The 25523-nt window shown below is 30.9% G+C and overlaps 1 protein-coding gene across 1 annotated transcript; it reads right to left on the minus strand.

Moving 5' to 3' along the window:
* Window positions 1–325: 325 nt before the first annotated feature.
* LOC127739226 (serine palmitoyltransferase 2-like) lies at window positions 326–25192 on the minus strand. Its single transcript, XM_052250841.1, has 12 exons — window positions 24875–25192; window positions 20446–20619; window positions 17390–17544; window positions 14309–14454; window positions 12021–12145; window positions 11489–11582; window positions 9740–9845; window positions 9191–9410; window positions 8054–8180; window positions 6246–6381; window positions 3494–3623; window positions 326–2506 (listed from the first exon to the last, which is right to left on the minus strand). The coding sequence occupies exons 1-12, from the start codon at window positions 24950–24952 to the stop codon at window positions 2441–2443; spliced, it is 1557 nt and encodes a 518-aa protein (XP_052106801.1). The 5' UTR covers window positions 24953–25192; the 3' UTR covers window positions 326–2440.
* Between the last annotated feature and the right edge of the window lie 331 nt (window positions 25193–25523).

Below are 25523 nucleotides of genomic sequence, written 5' to 3' on the forward strand. Positions count from 1 at the left end.
TCAAAAGAAGTACTAGTAACCTTATCTCCACTAGTGGAGCAGGATCTGCTTACCCTTCTGGAGAACCTGAGATCTCCCCGGTGTTTGGTTGGGTTTGTGTTGCTCAGTCTTTAGTTTTCTATGTTGTGTTTTGTATACTGTTGTTTGTCTAAATTTATGTGTGTTACACGTATGATTTTGAAAACAGTTAAGGCTATTGTGTCAGTCTATCTTCTGCCCTCTAGATGTCTTTTAACCATTTTCATTGTCAGATTGCTGTCTCATTGACTTTCCTCTCTTTCATAATGAAAGTATCTAAGTAAACAAATAACTATCTGAAAACACCTTAAACTATTAAATTTTCTATTAAATCAAATAAATATAAGAAAACATTTTGCATGAGTATCTAGTAAAATAAAGCTAAAAAAATATGTATGTATTTGAAATGCTATAAACAAAGAAAAAAATAAAAGAGCCAATATTTGACCTCTTCCATCAAATAGTCTCCAACATGTCAGAATTCATTTCAAGCTTATCGCTATATAAACATAAAACTGGCCATTTAAGTAATCATATATCAACAATTATGTCATAATGATAACATATAAATATAGAAACTCATATTTTATAGGATTATACAAAAATAAAATAATTTTCAGGAAAATAAAAGTCATATTTTTTTCCTATCAATTACTTATACTAATTCAAGTAGAAAAGTATCCACAGTGGTCAATTCTGATTTTAATAAAATATATGAATAACATCAAAATCTTGTGGGAAAATATCTTTTTGGTTTAGGCTGTTGAAATGATGCCACCTGTTGTGCAGTTACAGTGGCGGATCCAGGAGGGGGGGGGTGGGGGTTGAATCCCCCCTTTTTTTTGACGATCAATGCATTTGAATGGGGACATGAAGTTGGAACCCCCTCCCCTTTTACAAATGGCTGGAATCGCCCCTGAGTTACATTAAGTAAAATTAAGACTGAGGACAAATATTTAAGGAGAAAATTGAATACATTGTCATCTCAATGTCATTAGGTTATGTAATAAATTTATTAAATATAATGATTTTCAAAATCAAGGAGTCAATAAATGATCAATAGCTGCTTCTCAATAAATAACAGTATCTAAATATAATAACATGCCAACAGTATCTAAATATAATAACATGCCAACAGTATCTAAATATAATAACACAAGATTAAATTATGCAATATTAACTATTGTTCAAGTAATAATGTAATTCAACATGAGAAAAACTTACATCAGATAATTGCAATATATTTGTATGCATTACTTCTGAAAATCTTTGACATTTAGTCATCTATGGATGACAGGATTGATGAGGGGGTGGGGGTTTAGATTTTACTGTGAACTACATAATTTAAATATGGCACACAATATCAAGAGTTGTCTTCTCTTTTTCCACAGAATCATCCTTAGACCATCTTTGCCTTTCAAAACATTTAATGATAGTAGATTATGGGTGTTCAAAAACTTAATTAATTTTGAAAGTTCTCAATAAATCATTGATTTCCTCCACTGTAATTCTTAATTGTGTGGATTTTCTATGTCAATAAGAATTTTCAATAATATAAAATCAATATGATTTAAATGGTTTAAATTTATTTATGGCACATAAAAAATTCTACTGAACCAATGATTGATACATCAATTAATGAGCTATGCAAAATCTAAATTGCCAAAATAAAAATAACAACAGCAAGTCAGCAAACCAACAAGACAAACAAAACCTAAAAAATAGCACCCTGAGGTCACGAAGATGTAAAAAAAAATCTTCAACCATTTTAACCTTCTTTGAGCATGACTTCTTATGATATATTTTTTTATATGAAACTGCATACATTCAAGGCTGTATTATGAATACATAAATGGGACCACTTAGAAATCTCAATGATGTTTTTGTAAAGTGAAAGTGTATGACAAACTCTACAATTGCGTCTTATAGATGGTTACCCTATTTTCAAAGTGACTTTCCTGTGTAAGATGTATGTTTTCATAGAACAGCCTTCAGATAATAAAACAAGTTCTTTTCAAAGTACAAATAACAGAAATATAAGTAACTACATTAATTTCAACACATTCTATCATATATCACAACCGAACATATTAACGATCGGTAAACACTTTTATCAATTTATAATAGATGCTGATCTATAAACCTTTTCATCACATTGTATATAAAGCATTCTCATATAAATGTGTTCTGGGTGGCAAAGTGCAACATTTTCCAGAAAAAAAATGGAAAGACCTGTTCCTTCAAATAATCTGGAATCTTTGTTAACCCAAGTTATTTTCTGTTTATGTTGCATATTATCATGAAATCTTGTATTCAGATTTTTACAGACAGGAATTTTATACATTTCTGAAAACGATGAAAATTATGAAAAAACATGAAGGTACTCTTGACAGAACAGCTGCTAATTATATTTCACTCCCACTTAAACCTTCTTCCTCGAGTATTTTAACATGAGCTCGTCACCAACTTCGTCTAAAATAGCAATAGCCTGAAATATATGCATAATAAAGTCAATATTCAGTGTATAATATTTTGAAGCATTTCAGCATCTTTAAAAAAAATTCTTAATATTTCAAGGGATAGTTGCATATGATAGTTTTTGAGATACAAAAAATTGAAAATGTTAAAACTGGGACAAAGAAACATTGTCAAAATTAAATATATAATAATCAATTCCCCTCCCAAAAAACTTTCAAAATATTCTACCACAAAGCAACATGACAGGTGTTACAGGCAAAGTTTACCCTTCTGGAGCACCTGATATAATTTGAGGCTAGAAAGGAAATTTGTATACCCTAAGCTTGGGTTTTAGTGTTGAATCTTCACTTTCATATTTGTCTCATCTTCTTTTTTCACATGTCTCAATTCTTTTATAGAATAGTGAATGGTAAGAGGGAATGTGTCAAAGAGACAACAACCCGACCAAAGAGCAGAAAATAGACTAAGGTAACTGTCTTCTTTGTCGTACTTTCTAAGAATCAACATATGATCCCCTGTTAACATATTTGAAAATATCTACCATTATCAACATAATGGGAGCCATGTTGAGGAAGATATGCTTAGGGCTATTCCATTAAAATGTATGTGGGAGGGTAGGAAGGGAAGTTTAATTATTGAATGTGGGTCATTTGTCTTTTTTCAGTATGAGTCTTTTACCATTATGCAAAATTATCTAAATAATGGTTCTTGGTTATAGGGATATTTTGAAAGTCCCTTCCTACCCTTCCACATACATTTTAATGGAATAGCCCTTACCTTTCTGGTGGACCTTATATCACCACAGGCTTTAGGTTGGGTTTGTTTTGCTCAGTCTTGTTTATTGTGAAGTGTATTGTATACGGTTGTTTGTCTTTTTGTTATTTTTTTGCCATGATTTTGTCGGTCTTTCTACAACTTATGAGTTTGATTCTCCCTTCGGTCTCTTACCCCTCTTTTTTTAAGGTATTGACATTTGTAAATTGTTTGTAACACATACCTTATCTAGTGTTTCTTTAGTATGAGCTGCCGATAAACATAGTCTAGCACGTGACTCTATAATTGGAGTAGCAGGGAAGCCTACGACACATATCCCTAAACCTTTCTCTATGCACATTCTATTGATAGCTCTGAAATATAATTTCATTATTAATTATTTTGTTCTTATTGACAAAAAAATTATAGAGGTTGAAAGACACTGTTTCTCTTACAACCTACACTCATGCAAATCTTTAAATCAAAGCATCGTGGTTGTTGTGATCCAGCCAATTTTGTAAATAGTCTAAGATTTTTTCTGACTATACTTTCAATATTTCTTTTGTTATTTTCATTTCCATAATATCACTGTAAAATTTCTTTTCTACTGCCCGAAGATGGAGAATTTTGCAATATTGATGCAAATTATTTCTGTATTTCAATTGAAGACACTGTCAGATTTTTTTACATCTTTTTTTTCAGAAACATATGCAATTCAATGATTTTGACAAGAATGTTAATGTCAATATTTCAAAGGGACATAACTCTTTTAAAAACAATTGATCTGCACTAATTTTTGAACTCATCATAAACATTGATGAAATAAACCTATAATATAAATTTCATAAAAATCTGGCAAGAATTGTACACATTAAAGCACTCATATGGCAATTTTATATACAAGTTATATTTCCAAGGGGCATAGCTCTTTTAAAAATAATTGATCAGCACTGATTTTCGAACTCATCCAACACATCGTTGATATAAACCTATGATATAAATTGTTAACATGAGAGTGCTAACGATGCAATTTTCCATATAATTAATGTTTCCAAGGGGCATAACTCTTTTAAAAATAATTGATCTGCACTGATTTTCAAACTCTTCCAAGACATTGCTGATATAAGCCTATGATATAAGTTTCATAAAAATCTGGCAAGAATTGTACACATGAGAGCACTAACGATGCAATTTTCCATATAATTAATGTTTCTAAGGGCAAAACTCTTTCAAAAATAATTGATCGGCACTGATTTTTGAACTTGTCCAAGACATTGCTAATATAAACCTATGATATAAGTCTTATAAAAATCTGGCAAGAATTGTTAACATGAGAGCGCTAATAATGCAATTTTCCATATAATTAATGTTTGGAAGGGGCATAACTCTTTTAAAAATAATTGACTGGCACTGATTTTTGAACTCGTCCAAGACATTGCTGATATAAACCTATGATATAAGTTTCATAAAAATCTGCCAAGAACTGTTCATGTGAGAGCGCTAACAAGACCGGACAGACAGACACCTGTTTTTTCTATGTTCCACGCAACGCGTTGCGCGGGGGACAATAACATATTAAAAGTTTGCAGTTGATGATTAAAATGTTGTATAAAGTTTCTGCAAGTCATAGAAACACATAATTATTTTCATGATATGTCTTCAACTTAGAATTCTGCACCATCTCCAAATCCGGAGTTATCACAGATCCAGCATGGCTGAATCAAAAATCAAATATTTGGTTCAAAAAATTATTAAGCCCCTACCAAAAATACCTTTTTCATCACTAGTGCCTAATGCATGGCAAAAAATAATACTTCGGTGCATTTATTCGGTAAGTCAAATACAGAGTGTATCGTTTTTCAGAAATTCCAACTCGGGGTTTTCTTTCCAGAAATAATATTCATGATAAAAAGAATTCATTTTTTGAAAAACTGATGAAGTATTTTTATTCTTTTTTATCAAATCTTGATTTTACCTGTTCTTTTGATCAAAGACACGTTACTCCATTTTACCAGAGAAAAAAAATGTCTTGCAATTACAAATGGAATCACTACAATACTCGACTCTGTATACTTTGAATTCATAATTATTTGATTTGGTACTAATTTTTGCGGTTGTCATGGATAAAGTTAAAATATAAATTTAAATTTTTAATGAAGTATCTTTTTCTATAGGCTTTTATGAATACTTTGGCAATTCCGTGAAATCATTATCAACAAATACATGATTTTCAACAAAAATTCATACCAACAAAAGTAAATAATACCACAGTAACTTTAAACAATATGATACTTACCCTAGTTTTGAAGGGAAGAATACTAGTAAAGGCACTACAGGTGAGTCATCATTTCCTCCTTGATACTTACCCTAGTTTTGTAGGGAAGAATACTAGTAAAGGCACTACAGGTGAGTCATCATTTCCTCCTTGATACTTACCCTAGTTTTATAGGGAAGAATACTAGTAAAGGCACTACAGGTGAGTCATCATTTCCTCCTTGATACTTACCCTAGTTTTGTAGGGAAGAATACTAGTAAAGGCACTACAGGTGAGTCATCATTTCCTCCTTGATACTTACCCTAGTTTTATAGGGAAGAATACTAGTAAAGGCACTACAGGTGAGTCATCATTTCCTCCTTGATACTTACCCTAGTTTTATAGGGAAGAATACTAGTAAAGGCACTCCAGGTGAGTCATCATTTCCTCCTTGATACTTACCCTAGTTTTATAGGGAAGAATACTAGTAAAGGCACTCCAGGTGAGTCATCATTTCCTCCTTGATACTTACCCTAGTTTTATAGGGAAGAATACTAGTAAAGGCACTCCAGGTGAGTCATCATTTCCTCCTTGATACTTACCCTAGTTTTATAGGGAAGAATACTAGTAAAGGCACTCCAGGTGAGTCATCATTTCCTCCTTGATACTTACCCTAGTTTTATAGGGAAGAATACTAGTAAAGGCACTCCAGGTGAGTCATCATTTCCTCCTTGATACTTACCCTAGTTTTGTAGGGAAGAATACTAGTAAAGGCACTACAGGTGAGTTGTCATTTCCATATACTATAAAACCTTTTTTTATTAGCTCTCTTCTAAAATATCGGGTATTCCATTTTAACTGCTCTATTCTTTTCTTGCCTAAAAAAATGAACATTAATAAACATCTCAGAGAAACAATATTGGCTGAATTGTCTAAACTAGAGGCTCTAAAGAGCTTGTGTTGCCCACCTAGGCCTAAATGCATCTTCAACAATGGACCCTATCCAAAATTGAAGACTAGAATATGATTTATGATTAGTACCAATTGTCCTAAAAAGAATTGACTAACAATTTCAGCAATATTCACTTATTTGTAGATCTTACCTTGCAGATATTTTTGCTATTCAAAGTCTTTCTATCTTTTATAGTTTTCAAGATAACAGGCAAAAGATAAAAAAAAGTGGTTAAAAAAAATCATCATTAAAGGGCAATAACTCCTATAAGAAGTCTTCTCACAGTTTTGATGGAAATGGACATAATTGTTTTGTTATAAATAAGGCCGTTAGTTTTCTCAATTGAATTGTTTCATATATTTCATGTCAGGGCCTTTTATAGCGGACCATACGGTATGGGTTTCTTATTGTTGAAGGCTGTACGGTTGCCTATAATTGCTTACATCCACTTCATTTGAACTTTGGTGGATATTTGTCTCATTGGCAATCATACCACATCTCCTTATTTTTATAAGATAGATATCAACATTTTGAAAATTTCTTCCCTGTTTGATTTTCTGTATCTAAAGCAGTTTTTAAGATAATAGTCAAAACTTGCATTTTACCCCTATTTTCTATTTTTAGCCATGTCAGCCATGTTGTAGGCAGGGAGAATCATCAGACACATTTATAAAACTTAAAAACTATAATGATTGTGGGCAAATTTAGTTCCAATTGGCCGAGTAGTTTCAGAGGAGAAGATCTTTGTAAAAGTTGATGGATGACAACAGATGACAGACACCAAGTGATGAGAAAAGCTCACTTGACCCTTCCGGTCAGGTGAGCAAAAAAAAAAGAATGAAAAGCAATATCTTGTTTCGTTTCATTTAATAAAGCTTATTCATTTGACAGACCAAAACAAATTGTTTACAAGTTTACATTTGGAAAAGATAATGTTGACTGGTCAACAGATTCATATATTTAACTGATATGTCTGATTTTGTAATGTGTTTCTATAGTATGTCACAAACTAACACCCTTTTCCTGTGTAATAAAACATGCTTTTTCAACTGTTTACATGCCATTTTTTTTCATCAAACTGGACTGACAAGCAATCAAATGCAATCTGATACATTGTGGTAAACTGTTTTTGTATGGTTTAAAGTTTTTTTTAGTATTTTTGGCTTTTTCAATTGATTGTTATTAATGTCAAGGTAGCAAACGGCATTCACTAGAGTTTAACAATCACAAGTTGCTTTCAAAAATATTTTTGGCAAATGTCTAATGGTTGGAAGAGGTTTTTTTCTTTTAATGTAGTTTCCCCAGACCAGTAGCTTCATCTAGAGACCACAACAGCCAAAGGAAACAGTACTTTTGTACACAAAATGAAAGTGATTGAGGGCCAAATATTTGCATTTTACAGAATTTCAACTTTTTTCATTTAATTTGCTTTCCGCCAACAGTGATCAAATAAGAATTAAAAAAACTCAAGTTAACTTGAAACTTGTTGCTATTCAAAAGAGATTGCATGGTTAATTTACCTTATATTACCAGGTTTCTTTGCATGCTCAATAATAAAATCTTGACCAATGTGAATGTAAGTTGTCATACATACAAACCTTCTAATGTACCGTCCCTCCCCATCATTATAGACATTGACGATAAAATTTGTTGACAAACTCCTGGACACATTGTAGGGGAATACATTGACGAATGGGAATGTAGACGTAAGTGATTTATCAGTTGCTGCAAAGAAAATAGAAACACTAGAACTATTTTATTAAATTGACACAGTTGTCTCCCTTTCAATACAAAATTTGGGCAGATACTGTAAACAAACTTATTTTTGTGGATACTTTGTTTCACGTTAAGCCCTTTCTATCCCTTTTCAAGGCGATTTAATTTTGTGATTTTCTAATTTACTTGAAGTAGTTGAATAAGGAACGATCTAATTTTTACATGTTCACGACGATTTATTTTCGCGTTATTGTTTTACTCGCGAAAATAAGTTGGTTTACAGTATGGCTTTATGAGGAGAACAAACAAAAAATAGTCACTAATTAACTGATTAGTTCACAGTCAATTACAATGGTAGGTGTGATTTTATCTTATTCTATCAAAATGCAAACTATCTGAAGTGTATAGGTTAAATGATAAAAGAGTTCTGGCCTGGAATGCTAAAATGCCCCAAAAAAAAGAAATTAATCTTGAGGTCAAAAGCCAAAATTAAGTCATGAATATGAATATTGTGTACTTGAACATGCAAAAAATTATATGATTATGTGAAAAGATAAAAATGTCTGTCTCAACAACTCCTGTATGTAAGAAAATTAATCTTTAAACTCTTACTCGGTGGTTGCTATTTGTAATAACTGTTTTTCATCATTGTTTTTAGCTTAAATTGGGCTGTTAGTTTTCACTGGTGTATTTTTTTTACGTTTTTTATGCATGACCTTTTTATAGCTTACTATAAGATGTGAGTTTTGTGGATTGTTGAAGCCTGTATAGTGACCTGTAGTTGTTCAAATCCTTGCTCTTTGGTCTTCTAGTGGAAAGTTTTCTTATGAGTAATCACACCACGACTCTTTATTTTTACAATGGTAATATTGTCTGAAAATTACATTTATCAAATATTCGTAATCAGTTGAGCTAGGGAAGTACTTCTTAAGCTCAGTCAGTTCACAGAGGTTCCAGTTTCGTGTCCTGGAGGAGAAAATGTGATTTTCTAGTGACAATTATGCTCTCCACTTACATACCTTAGTTCCAGCAATATATCCTCCGGCAGCACCAAAACTCTTAGTAAATGTTCCCATCATTACATCCACGTCCTTTGGATCGAGTCCAAAATAATCAACTACACCCCTACCAGTGTTACCTATAGCACCAATACTATGAGCTTCGTCTAAGTATACATAGGCTTTGTATTTCTTCTTTAATTGCAGGACTTCTGGTAGGCGTATGACTGAGCCTTCCATACTGAAAAAATATACAATATCATTTAAATCTATGCAAATTGAAAACCCCCCTGCCTACCGCCTTAAATAGCAAGTCACATCTAAACCTAACTTGACATAGGGTACACTTGTCAAATACTGAAGGTCATATATTGCCCTCTAGACATCTTTTTGTTTCTTTGTTGTGTTGTTTGGTTGCTGTCTCATTGACCTTTTCTCAACATCTCCTTTTATTCAATGACATACTTTCTTTTGGTTTGATTTATCTAGGTTTTAATTTCTTGATATTTTTTTTTTTGGAGGAGGGGGAGGAGGAGGAAGATGAGGGAGAGAATTTACAAAAATTCTAACCTGTATACTCCTTCAACCACAATCAATATTTTTTTCCAAGCTCGACTTCGTCTCGGTTGACCATCTACAACTGCTGCTTTAAGCTTCTTTTCTAAATCTGCCATATCTAAAAGAAATAACATAAAAGGTCAAATTTAAGTCAACTTTATAATAAAGCAAGATTATTTTCAATTGGATTTTTCATTCACCAACCATACTCTTATTATTTTGAAACGCTAACCACCAAACTAAATTTTTTAAATGAAGACAAGACCAAAAATGTGACATCAACCCTTCCTTAAATCTGATCTCCTCTAAGCACTCTGCATACTGAAATCTCAGTGTTGACAGACTTGTGATCACTAGATGAACTACTTAGACCACTTGGCCACCAAGGCCCCCCAAGTACAGAAGGAAAGTTGAGGTTTTGGAATCAAGTGTATTCCATAATATTGTTATTTTGTATATTCAAACTAATTTGATTCATTCATGTTCAACTGTATTTTCAAAGGTAGACAGAAAACAGCAGATAGACCAGTGATATAGCACATATATTTCTAAAATACCTAAAAATAGAAATCTAATAAATTGCTTCGCTGAGCGCAGCTGGATACGACCACAGATGTCCAACCCTGAAAAGTTGGGGCCAAAATGGACACAATATTCACGCTTGATACAGGTCTGAATTTGGATTGTAATTAAATTTTTGACACATAATAGGTTTCTGATACAGAATAACTGTAGTCAAAGAACTTCAAATTGGTTATATGATTTGAATTTATATTCAATTTTTTGCTTTTGTGCAATACACTATGCTGTTGAATATTAACCCCCCCCCACCCCAAAAAAAAATATGTGAAGAAATTTTTTTCAACTCCCCCTTTCTCTTATTCCAAAAATAATCTCAATTTAAATTTCTAATGGAGTTTGCAACCATAACTACTCATTTAAATACATCATAAAATATTAAAATATAAAATGACATACAGTCATGGTTAAAATTAATATTAATTAATAGTAACTTCTAAAAATAAATTCACAGCTAATCATCTCAAGACAATCATCATTTCTTAATACATAATTTACAAGCAGTGTAAGGGAGGTAATCAAACCTATATACAACAGTATTCTTTTAATGGATTGGATTACTTCCCTTACACTGCTTTTAAATTGTCTAAATTGTCCTTTAACCATAAAAACCCTTGTTTTTCCCCCTTTTTTGCCCCTAATTGCTAAATGGTTTGAGCCATAACCCCCCATAACCATCCATTTGTTGTATGGAAACTTGTGGTATAATTTCAGAGAGATTCATACACTTAAACACAAGTTATTGTCTGGAAACTGCAAAAATGCTTATTTGGGCCCCCTTTTTGGCCCCTAATTCCTAAACCTTTGGAACCATAACCCCCAAAATCAATCCCAACCTTCTTTTTGTGGTTATAAACCTTGTGTTAAAATTTTATTGATTTCTATTTACTTATACTAAAGTTATTATCTGGAAACCATCTGTATTTGGACGAAGCTGATGACAACGTGATACCAATATACGACCAAAAAATTTTGAATTTTTGCGGTCGTATAAAAACCTAAACACTTTGTGACGCAATCAAATAAATGTTGGCTCTATTTTTCTGCATATGGACAATAATAATATAACACTTGAAGCCTTTGCATGATGTCGATACAAGGACATATTGACCTAAAGAAGTATATGAACCTCAGACTTTGTCCTCAGTCGATATACTTCTTTCCGGGCTGTGATATACGTACCATTATGTTTAAAAGTTTTGATTGAAGCACCTGATAACCTGGATCCTAGTACTAAGGAAGCATGATTCAATTCATCACTTAGGATAAGGCTGCCCTGAAAATACCAAAACAATAATGTGCATTAAAAAATTGAGGTTAAAAAAATATTACTGCTTGGTTCACATTTTTGTAAAATAACCAGTCTTATTTTACATATCAAGAAAATAAAATAAAACTAGAGCTGAATAAGATCAGAATTTATGATTTACATTTATACTTTTTAATATGAGATAAGGTTTTGATAAAAAGTATAGCACAAACTTGAGCCCATTGATGTCAATATCATGGTCATCAATCTTAAAATGCAAGAATTCCGGTGCTAGGGGCCGTCTTAAACTTGCATTGAGGTGTTGAAGGCCTCACTGTGAATTTGAGATGAAGAACAGCAATAAAAGCACTGTTCCTTTGCTTATTAAGTTTTTTTGCTGTGCATGTACTGATTTTGTGTCATGAATGGATACCCCATATCCTTTGTTTTCTATAATATCATTACCTTTCCAACAAGACTTGGCATATTCATTGCATTAGTAGCAAATCCCATCGGCAAAGTGATAGCTGCCTCCATCCCAAGATATTCGGCTACAAGATTATCTAGTTTCTGATGTATATCTATGTATCCTGAAAAGTAATTGTATAACAATTCATTTACTAAAAACTAATATAAATGTAACATTTAAGAATCAACATATGGACCAGGAGCACATGACATGCCCTTCTTGTGCATATAGAAATTGTTGCAAGAATGAAATAGAACATTTAGAAGGTTTTTTATCAGAATTCAGTCAAATGGCCAGTTAGAAAAGGTTGCATGATGATATCCTAAACACAAAAATAATGTTTAAAAATTGACTATTAAAAGTCCCATAAAAAAAAAAATAAGTCAAAAGGGAACTTTCTTTCTACGGGTTATGCAACAGTTTCATAATTTGTAAGGAATTTAGAGGGAGAAAGATGCACAGAACAGAAAAAAAGGTAGTTGGTAGAATTTCAAGGTAAAATAGTAGAAAATAAATTTTAACAAAAAAAATATTCATAAAATACTAACAAAAAATGACTTAACCATATTTTAAATCTGAATTATCTCCCCTTGTAAATTAATTTGTTGATCTCTAAACTTAACTTAACTTTTAACCATGTTTGCTGTTTTCCTAGAAGGAATTTAAATAGTATGAAATACATATCTTACAATCAATAACGATTATTTAACTCTGTTTTAATATTATTTATACCATGAGATTTTCAAAGTCATATATATTTTGCAGCTGATATTTTGTTTGTGTAACCATGTTTGTATTAAAGCTACAAGATGTACAAAATATTTTTCAGGCTTATGGATGCATTTGTTCTTCTCTCAGCAGGATTTGAACCCTTGCTTCTGTGACATCGTGGCAACACCGCCTGCACCGTGATAGTATTGATGTATGTGAGACAACTAACTAATGGACGGACGCACAGACCAGAAAACATAATGCCCCTACTACTATCATAGGTGTGGCATAAAAAATATTAATATATATGTATCTCATACTATCTAAATTGCTTGGCTGAGCTAAAAGATGTACTATTGATGTATATGAGACAACTATCCAAATCTTTACTGGGTTTTCATACATCATTTTTTCATGTTTCATATTAGATATACAAAGGGAGACAACTTGTGTTTTCTGTAACCATGGATATTATTTATATACCCTTTTCACATAGGATGTTTCAATAAAATGTTGAAACTAAACTTTAATAAAATAAAAATCATTTTAAATCTTGACAATGGCCATTCAAAAAAAAATCAAGTTTAAAGAATAATGCATGGTGAAAAATATTCTTTCATCAAGGAAATTCATTTCAGATAATTATCCAAGTACATCCAAAGTTTTCATTATGGAATAAAGTGGTAGGCTTTAAAACTGTCCGACTAAAGCCAGCCCCACTTCTCGCTTGCATTTGTAGCTAGTGGATAGTGGGGGCTAGCTTTTGTCAGACTGGCTTCAAAAGGTGTCATGCTGAGTAAAATGGGAGCATTAAAAGGCATCATTATGGAGGAGAGGGGGAGGAATCAAAAGATGTCCTTTTGTGTTGTTCACTGTATCATTTCTTCAGTTGTTCTTTTATCAATTTTTTGTTAATGTTGTAATTGAAGATACTGCAGAATCATTTATTTTCATGTATTGAGGAAACTTCCCTTATATTTCAAAGTACAAACAGTTTATTTATTTGATGTCTAGGGAATCTGAAAATGTCAATATATCAGTGTCAAGATTTATTAGTATTTTTTTTTTAAATAAGAGAAAATTTGCATTCCAGTGTCTAAATATACATGTAGTAGTGATGTTATTTAATATGTTTTATGTATTACAAAGGGTTAATATTCTATATTCTATTATATTTTTTTTTTTTTTTTAAAACACCATCTTGTATGGAGGATAGTTATACATGTATTGATATATTTATTTTCAAATTAATATACCTTAAAAATTACTGTATAATCAATAATAGACATATATATGTATATGCTGGGAAACAGGCCCTTTAATTGGATTTAATATAGTATTTGTATTGTATATTACAGTTGATGGTTTTGCCAATGTCTATATATAATTTATTCTTTGTTGTACATTTAAATTTGTGGTTTACATTTAACAACAAAAATAGGTACCTCAAAAATAATAATGAACCCAATGTTGTCCAATTTTTTTAACTTTTGATTCAATAAAACTGCTATTAATTTACTAATATATATATATATTCTATAGATATTATATTTTTCTTCCTTGCATTACGTACCTAACTCTTGTCTACTTGCACACGTTCCAATACCATAATTTTGTGTTGTCTTTTCAACGGCATCTGCACATGGACCTTTGCAATCAGAAAATCCTAAATAATTGTATGACCCTAGATTTATCACATTATGTTTTCTGCCTGTCAAACTGAAATAATAATATTATGGTCAGTCAAAAGCTCCAATTTGTAAACAAATAAGAATATGGTGTCAATGTTGGACAGCCTAGGTTAAAGATATGTCTGTCTAAACTCACATGTTTTTGTAGTTTTACATATTAACATACCAGAATACCTAATGTAGTGGTCTGATCTTTAAATTAAGGGCAAAAATAAAATTTAAATTGTTTGATGTTGACTACCTACCCACCTAAATTTTTTTTTAAATATTTTTTCCTGCTCTAACATTGTTTTCTTGTCTAAAACATAAAAAATCCCTAACTACCTCCCCAACCCTAAAAGGCATGGGTAGGCAACATCAAACAAAGAATTTCTTAAGGGTGGCCTTACACCTACTGTATCCTATTCCTTATTGTGATATTTTGGTGGAGTCTAGATTAGAATGGCCCACAATGCGTTGCAATAGCAGGAGACTTTTTCCCGATCAACTTTCCAGGTCTTTCTCTATTTGAAGTTTGTGTGATTCTTTCAAATTTTATCACAGTTTCACTCATGATTTGAAACTTAGTTTGTATATTCAAATTCAATTGTGAAATATGAAAAGTATTTGTATTCCTGTTAAAAGTTGCACAAAAACTTCTTATCTGCAGTGCACAAGCGTGCACATTTTTAGATTTATAACTCAAAATATTGTGTAAGGCAAGTATTGTATAAATCAAACAAATAATTTCCTCCGGTTCAAGCTTTATGACTTAAAAATTCCAAGTTTACATGTATTCCTTGTCATCCGTGATGTGCAAAAGTAACATTTTATTTAAAACTGTCTCTATTTATTAAATTGGGTTTGTTTGTTATTATCAATCAAAATAAAACACTTAAATGATACATGTATCATTGTCCAAAATAATCAATTCTTTAACTTCATTTTAATGAGACAAAATTTCGTGACAATGAATCCATAAAAAATTATCTAGATAAGGACCAGCAATAAATCTGGATAACCTGTAGTTCCTGCCATGTCTTAAATCTTTTCCAGATGCACATGTTTTTCTGTACTCCCCGAGTATATTTTTTTGTGTTAACACATCCATATTTTTCAATTCCTTTGGATGAATCTCAACAATACAAAATTTTATTTCTATCAATCTATGATATATTGTCTACATATAGACAAAATAACATATGGAAAATTGTCCTTCTCTGGACATTATTTTATAAGCGGCGACAAAATATAAATTATGATAGATAATCATGAAATTTTGTCCTGGATACACTATTTTGATCTATCTTATTGGGACAACATTTTGCTTTACCCTTTAATTCATATACTTATAATGCTTGACATGCTTGACACTTTTGATATTGGAAAATTTAATATAATTGAGTGGTAATCCGTATCTCATTGGAGAGGTTGGAGACATTTGTGAAATGTATAATCACCGTTGACTGATAATATAACCTGTAATCATTTAAATGGAAGTCATTAATTTTTTTGTAAAATACTTTCCCACAGTTTTTTTAACATGAGTTACATTTTTTGGTAAAATTCCATGAGAAACTGATAAGAAATATTTTGAAACATTCTTTTTTGAACAGTTGTATGTTTAGTGAGAACATGTAAAGATAGATAAAGAATGCAAAAAATTTTGGACAGTAAACCTCTTCCAAATATGTATCATGAAAACTTTGTGTTCAAACTTAATGATCCTCTAAAATATATTTAATGGTTACAAATCAACAAAATACAGTTTTATAAATATATTTCTGTTTCATTTTATGGTCAAGCAATGTGTCAAATGATGAAATATTTAAAATTTAGGTACTCTTATTACATGTATTATGGAATAGAATTCCTTTATAATATTAGTTCCACTGGAAGAAATATTCCGAAAAAGGTATTACAGTATGTGCTCCTGATGTAATAAACAGCTGCGCCATGAGCGCATGATACGCCTGTCGCTTTTTTAAAGAATAAAGTTCAATAACTTCTCAATGTCATTTCAGAAATTTATGAAAAACTAAAGGGAGGTTAGCTTAATAGATATAAACCAGTCAATAAAGTTTCATGAAAACTGCTCAAAGCACTTTAAAGATATTGTCCGAAAACTGGAAAATCACCCCCTTTTTATGAATAAAATCCCATAACTCGGAAACGTAAAATCTAAAATTTATAAAAATCAAAAGGGAGCTTATGTCAATAGATATAAACAATTCATCAAACTTTCATGAAAACTGCTGAAAGCATTTTTGAGTTGTTGTCCGAAAACTGGAAAATCCCCCTTTTTTTAATGAATAAAACCCCAAAACTCGGAAACATAAAATCTAAAATTAATAAAAATCGAAAGGGAGCTCATGTCAATAGATATAAACAATTCACAAAAGTTTCTTGCAAATTGGTGAAAGTGTTTTTGAGTTATTATCCGGAAACTGGAAAATCCCCCTTTTTTAATGAATAAAACCCCATAACTCGGAAACTTAAAATCTAAAATTTATAAAAAACGAAAGGGAGCTCACGTCAATAGATATAAACAATTCAACAAAGTTTCATGCAGATTGGTTAAAGCCTTTTTTAGTTATTGTCTAACATGTTGACGACGGACGGACAACGGTACACCATAATACGTCCCGTAAACGGGCATATTATAAAGGGTATTATAGAATATTTGTTCCAACAGGAACAAATAGTGTAGTATTATTTATAACAAACTTTCAGAGGAAATTTGTAAGGAGGAACAAATATATTTTGACGATATTTCTAAATTCATGAATACACTGTTAAAACAGTACTGTATGGAATCTTCATGAAATATTTCAAATTTTCACTTTTTACAAAGAACTTCCTTTTACATGTTGTAACAAAATAAATAACTGCAAAACTATTGTGACTATCATTCAGTACAAGCATTAGTAAATATTGGATTCTGCCAAAAAACTATATTATTCCTTTCTTAATGATATACATACTCTGCGGTCCACCAATGATCTTTTGTAGTTCTTTCAAGAACATCCATGGTAGGTCCTGCTACCCCACAGATCGGTCTGTTAAAGCAGTCACGAATCCTTCTGTACACATGGCGAGTATAGAAACTTTCCCAACTTTGAAACAGTGGTACAAATCCCTATTAAAAGAATGCTGTAAATTCAGTAATGTGTGCAAAGTTTTTATTGATTGAAAATTGCTATGGGAATCTAGAAATATGTTTCGCAAATAATAAAAAAAACTCCCATTTTAATAGGATTATTTGTATGCAGCATTTTCTGAAATTTTAATAAATAATCTCAAACTATTGTCCTTTGTTCAACAGTAGCATAATAAATTGTAGCAAGTACTGTAAATTCACAAATGATTGCAAGGTTTTTATTAATGCGAATAATATGACTGGATGAATATTGCATTCGGATATCTTATACATAGATCTGTATGCAGATTTTCCTGAAATCGCAATAAGTGATATCGCATTTTTGTCCATTTTTCAAAATTCGCAATAATAAATGCACACAACAATTTCTGTATTTACAGTATTCCACAAAGTCCAATACAAAACCAAAAGTATGGTTAAAGATAAATACAAACAAAACCACAAGTATGGTTCAGCATAAATACAAACTCTAATAATAACAGGATTTTATCACTTTAATGTCGTTCCCTGGTTTAAAAAAAAAATATGTAACAAACAATTCCATTCTCATTTGGTATAAAAAACTGTTGAAGTATTGTCAAACATGAAGTAACTACCCCTCAAATCAGAAAATCGGTTACATGATACAACTAGTCATTTATAATGAAGTTCCAAACCACTCAGTGAGTGGGAGTATAACATTTTTACATCGAGATGACCGTGAGGTCATTCCGATGTATTGCTATCGCCTAAATTTTGCACACGTAACTTTCGTTTTGGGATTGTAACCGATCTACAAACATGATAAATACGCAGATATTAAACTAGTGAACTAACATTCCTTATCATTTGTTATAAATACATCTCTTCAATGAATACTGATAAAAATATTTTTGTTTAGAACATAAATTAATAATATGAAAATGTTTTGTCGTTAGATAAATATATATATATATATATATATGTAAAAAATCATTGATTATATCTATGCACACGTACCGAAAAATTGTGCTAAAGCATGTGGAAGAATATCTCAAGAACATTTTGCGACAATCCCGGCAAGGACCGGTAACTCTGTAATTGTTTTTGCGGGAAAATATGAACTCCTACTAATATCCAATCTTTTAGAAAAATCGACTTTTTACAGAAGAGTGTCCACCATGCACTTGCACAGCACTATTATTAGAATAGTAGAATAGAATGATATACAAATGGATGAAAATTATATATACATGTAACTGTTATATTAATATAATATATAACAACAAACCAGTGTATACTGATTTGTATCACTACAATTTAATAGTTATTACGGTGAGGTTGAATTTCCTGTCATTTATTCATCATCCACGCACGAACTTGTCTCAGACAAAAATATATCTCTGTACATTAACCTCAGTTTCAGGTAAAGAGAAGTGATTTTTTTCTGTGACAAGTGCTTTTGACCAGCCACAAAAACTTGCGGTCATCCGATGTTCAGTACTTCAGTACTTTGATTAACGTAGTTTAGATTAAATTTCATTGTCCAAAACAATGACTGATGATTATTGGCTTCTGAACGTCCAGTGGCAAACATTTCATGCATGTTCAGGACGAGAACAAATTAATACATACAAAAGGATGGACCTGTAATAGGGGTCGGCCTGGATGAAGGACGGGCATTTTGGACTGCCACTGAAAATGAAGGTAAATTGAATAGGGACAGAAATTTAGCCTAACAACAGGCCACCTACAGACCCCTCAGAGTTGTTGCAACAAATAGAAATATAAGAGAAACTTTTATGTCTAGCAATTATCCATAAACAATGAAAAGAGACTGGTAGCTTTATTATATTTCTGTAGTTGAAAAAAATGAATGCGTTCATGTAGATTCTATACTTATTACCATACATCATGGTTTAAATTCAGTAGGTATAAATCCTTTTTTTAAGTTCAGAAAATATTAAAGGTATTTCTTTGAGCTCTATGATTTTTACTTGACTGGCAATTTGTTTACCAGTATTATGGATAAGTGGTTTTCAATTAGGCAACAAAACCACATATGAAAAAATTACATCATACATAACTTGTATTTTTATTACTTTTTATTTATGGGATAGTTTTGCCATATAACAGCCCTATTGCTATCATATGTGTGTCTGCATCACTACTCATTGTCAAAAATAAATCTGACACACATTTTAAAAAAGGACTGAATCAGCAATAAACAAAAATTTTAAATGATAAAAAATAAAAACATGTGAACATGTAAAACAAAAAACAGAATATAAACAAGAAACTGATCAACGAACTCAACACTTACGTTCTGAAATTTGCAGAATGTTTACAAGCATCAAGTTTAAAAAAAAGGTGAAAATATACTTTTTATTAATAACTGTAAATTAAATCAATTTATAAATAAAGATTTCCTACACATTGAAAACAAAATCAAATATTCAATCTTTAAATAGCTAACTTGATTATAGAAATATTTTATTTTGTTTATTAATATAAATATATTTTCAGGAGTAACACACTAGAAATTTCTAGGTGTTCGTGTTGCTCAGTCTTTGGTTTTCTCTGTTGTGTTTTGTGTACTGTTGTTCATTTGTCTTTTTCTTTTTAGCCATGGCATTGTCAGTTTATTTTCGACTTATGAGTTTGAATGTCCCTTTGGTATCTTTCGCCTCTTTTTTTCAAAAATATTGAACATTTATGTATGTCATGTTTGTATCATTCAAATTTTTTTTAATTTCATTACTGGATTTAAACAAAGACAATGCTGCTTATATCAAATAAAAATTTCCGGGTGACCGATTCGAGAAAGAAAAACTGAATTGAAAATATCGAGAATAGCTTATTTATGACGAATTATTTATTATTGTAATCTATTAAAGTTTCAAATCAAAGTTTGATACCTACCGTAAGCCTTGGCTCAGTACATGCCTTGTCATTTTCCAGACCAGTGTTTCTAAGAAAATCTCTTATGTGTCCTACCAGAACTAATATCCCATAACATAAATAGGTTAAAACAGCTATATAAATAGGGGTTTCCTCAAAATTCTCTTGGAAAACCTTTGAGCACTCAGGCAGTGACTGAAAAGAAGAAAATGAAGAAATAAAACAAAGCAGTCTAAAAACACCCTATAACCTGCTATTAGTACAGTACTACAAGGGGTGTTTAACGACCTTGACTACCTATGAGGGTCTCGCACAGTAGGTACAGCAAATATAATATGATATGTGTTCATGATTGATATTAGAACAATTGTGTTGGCTATATATCTACCATGTACAGCAGATTTTTTTCTGTTTCCGATTGACATTGTAGTACAATGGATTTTCCAAATCACATACAGCAGATTTTGATTTGTGTTACCAATTACATCTGTCGTACCAATGTACCAATGTACCAATGTACCAATAGACGATATATGTGTTCAATTGAATAATATCTTTTGAGGTGAAGAAGAACTAAGACCTTTATGTTTTTGATGCTTTTAAAACTGTTTTGTTTAGCTTCATAAAATTTAGATTAAAACCTTGTTTCCTTACAATCTTTGAGTACATTGAGAAAACATTGCATATATTGTATGAGACTTAAGTCATCAAACATTGCATATATATATATGTATTGTATGAGACTTAAGTCATCAAACATTTTTTTTTATATATTTTTAAGATAATTTGTCCCAGAAGTAGTACACTACACTGTAACATACAGATTCAATCTGAATAAGAAAATACAGTTTGATTACACAAACTTTATACTATTAAGGTAGATGGGGTGTTTAAATTATAATCCATAGAATTTTTTAATAATTTGCCAAAATGTAGTTTATATCATGCTTTTTTAAAAAAAATAATAAAAAGAATGGGTCACGGGCCTTATTTTCACGCTACAGGTTGTGCAAAATTGACAGATTTTGTATAGATTATGCATGGAAAACCCAATTTTCTGCCATAAAATGAAAACTACACCATAGAATTTTGAGATAAAATATGAGAAGATAGCTCTAATAGTATGCTTTCAGATAAGAAAAAGAAAAAATGGGGTCACCGGACCCGTTTTCTTGCTACATAATAAAATAGATAAATTCTTAACACATTCTATTGTAAAAGTAACTTAATGTGAATTATCTGCCCTTACATTTGAGTTGCCTCCCCTTATGTGACAAAGTTGGAAGATATAGAATCAAACAAAAGTATTCTGTTTTTTAGTAAAATACAACCATAAATATGATAAAATATGTCATTTTCTATATTGAAATGAAAATTCTTACACATGAATTACCTACTACTCTCAAAATTTGCACCTTTTATTATAGATCTAGACCGATTGTTTTCTGGTATTTCACAATCCAAGATTGAGGAAGACACCCTATCTACCTTAAATAGTTCATGCCAGCATTTTGGCCAGAGTCCTCGGAATCTTTTTTTTCCTGGTAGTCCTTGAAGAAAATCTGCTGGTCCTCACTATTATTTCTATTGCAAAATACCAAAATTGTGTTAGTCCTTTGAAAATTTTGGTGGTAAAAACCTTCAGACCACCACTTTTCGAGAACTCTGTCATGCAAGTTCAGGACGATGCTATTAAAGGATCGTTTAGGTATGCTTGGTTGAAAATGGCCCACTGGTTTTAGAGGGAATATATCTGGAAAAGTTAACAGATGGACAAAGACAGAAAGATGAATGCCAAAAATATATGGCAAAAGGTCTTATTAACCCTTAGGGCAAGGTGAGCTAAAAAAGTAAAGAGGTATCCAAAGGTCAACATAATATCTTCCAAAATAGGCTTTTCTTCAGTCCTCTTTTGACATAATTCATGGATGTTTATCAAATTAACCATATTCAAGATTTTATTTATTTTTATATTATAATATTTTATTTTGAGTTTTAATTTATCACAATCAAGTGTCTGGTCAAGAAAAGCTGTGTGTGTGTCTAAGGGACCTTATATAATGTTACATGTGTATATACAACCACTATATCATATATGCAAATACTATCATGTTACATGTGTATATACAACCACTATATCATATATGCAAATAAAATGTTACATGATGTGTAATTCAATCCCAATATCATAAAGGCAAATCAAATGTTAGAACAGCTGTTATTATCAGTTCTTGTAGATTAAAATATCAATATGAAAATCAGTCATAAGATAGCTAATATAAAATGTATTGTATCTGAGAGCTTTGTCATCTCTGATAAATAAGTAGGTGATTCAATTCATAAAATTATGTCACATTTTGTACAAGGAGTAATACCACCATTGTTTTTCCCCTATTAGAAATTTGTTAAATTTGCAGTTTTCAAAAAATTGTGCAGAATTTATCTTTGTTTGAAATAAAGAAATGCTTGGCATGAGTAAAGTTTTATCCTGTCCAGTACTACAGACAAAATTTCTGATAACATTTCATTGCATATAAGATAATAACTATCACTGGAAGTTAACCTATCAAATTTTCACCCCTTTCTTTCCTGTTTACCAGCTTTAGTAACCATATAACCTCAAGTTTCCAAAATATTTTATAGAAACACCAAATTAAAAAATAATGGTGCTTATGTTTATGACTCTGAAATTTTTTACTGCAATGAAATGTAGGATTAATTTCCTATAACTGTCAAATTCAAGGGAATATTTTTGTCGACCCTTTTCTTATCAAACTGGATGTGACATACATGTACTATGATTTGGTAGTATTCACCTACAAGAGAAATTTCATATTTATTGAACATTGATAAACAAACTCTTAATCTAATCTTACATTTCACTGAAGTCTCCAAAGCAATTTCTTGCTTATTGGAAAGCATGTACATGTGTATCTGTATATAAAAACAGAGAATACATGTACATTTTTTCTTATTATTAGCAAAGTTTAAGCTTATATTTTTTGCATATTTCATTAATTAATAAAAATATACTGGATAAATCAATACAAATGTAAAGCATAATTTTTATAATTTGACACTTGTTATTTTTTATAAATGGGTGAATATATCATGTCTTTCTTCATTGTCAAATAAATTAACATTTCCCCCCTCAGGAATGTAAACAATACATTGTACATGTAATAGGCTGTTCAATCATTTACACAAAACATATTATACAAAAGATACATTTATATAGATGTTGAAAAAATCAAAATGTGTTTTACACAAATTTGTACTTTATATGAATAGATCTACACATTCTTTAGTTTATTAAACCAGAGACATATATGTGTATATATGTCTCCGATTAAACCAATTACATTCTACATATAACCAAATCATGGGAAAAGGATATAGGGAAACACATTCTGTATTTTTATTTTGTGTGTGTTGTATCTCTACATGTTTATGCATAGATACATGTACATCAAATTTTGTCGTTGCTTTGCATTAATAAATTTTAAATGTCTCTGTCTTGATGTTGATTTATACTTTTTAAGACAAATATGAATTTCTGAACCAAAAATTCATATAGCTATATAAGAAAAATAACACTAACATCATTCTTTGTATAAAAATAATGATTTCTCAGTAATGACATGTCATTAAAATATTTCATAATATAAACCATAAAAAACTCTACACATTTAGGTGAGTTTAACAGTGAAAATTTCATCAAAATCTTACCTCGTAACTTTTTGACCATGTTTTAAATAATCATTTTTTTAAGTGGCGAAATATTTTTAACCTTAGACATTTATTTTGATAAACTTTAATCATTAATTTAAATTCAGTTTTAGGTCTTGAAAACTATCAAAGTTGGGTTAAAAAAAAGTTAAAAAGACAGAATGACCAAGATTTTTTTAACTTGTTCAAAAATCTATTATGATTTGGCAACAGGTTTACCTTTTCTGATCGTTGAGAAAGAAACTAACTGATATCAAAGTGTTTGTAAATAATTCTTTCAGCTGTTATGAAATATTGCAGTAGGTCTTTGAAAAGGGATTAAAAAGATATAACTTTACTATCTTTTGTTTTTTCAATGGTATAAAATTTCAGTTGTCAAGTTTCATATCCACTGATAAATCAATATCTATAAATCCAAGCTAATCCTAGTATCACAAGTATCATATTCAACAACAGTTTAATTAACTAGAAAATATCTTATTCATTTATGCAACTATAACTTGAAATGTGTAGATACATATATATTCTTAATAGCATCATATAAATAATATTTACATTGTAGTGTCATGTGGACCATAATTAGCCTCCAGCTGTTAAGTGTGTGTGTTGTTACATTTTATCATACATTCAACATGGGAGTTTGTAAGGAAACAACTATATACGTGTGTAGATAAGCTGAATCATTTTTAGTACGATATTTATAACTTTATATGAGACATACCTTGGTTCCATTTGAAGAATGTCCATTTTTCTTAATTCCATCTTTTGTTATGACTGGATTTCCATTTTGATGCTTCATTATAATTTTACAGTTTTAAAAATCAAATAGCATGCGAACTTATTTGTAATTATGCACACTGTGCAGATGGAATCTCGGCTTGTAACACACGTGTTAATATTCCTTGTACATGTTCACCTGTCGAGAAAAAAAATCAAATTGACATTTGTTTGTTAAAAAACTAAAGGTACAAAAATTTCCAACAACTGAATCACTTATTATCCCCGGCAGCCACGGCTGATAATCTTTACAACACTAAAACAGATCATAATAGTCATGCTCGAGAGTCATGTCCTGGTGGGGAGGGGGCGTGGACAAGTTTATTTACAATTAATTTCAATAAGAATTTCATAACATTAATCATTGTTGATTATTGCGATAAAGAAATTATACAATACTTACTATGTATACGATTGCTTTGCGGCTTGCTAAATCCCAATTTACTAGTTATTTTAAACTTTCCCGCAAAAATAAGTGTGATACGGTGATTATTCAGACAGTGGTTCGATTGTGTGTATAAACATACGATGTACCGCAAATTTGATTGGATAAAACATCCGTGTATCCACTATTCCAGTGCGTGTCAGCGTAT

This window comes from Mytilus californianus, unplaced genomic scaffold (genome assembly GCF_021869535.1).
Source record: "Mytilus californianus isolate M0D057914Y unplaced genomic scaffold, xbMytCali1.0.p SCAF_4, whole genome shotgun sequence".
In the NCBI taxonomy this organism is placed as follows: domain Eukaryota; kingdom Metazoa; phylum Mollusca; class Bivalvia; order Mytilida; family Mytilidae; genus Mytilus; species Mytilus californianus.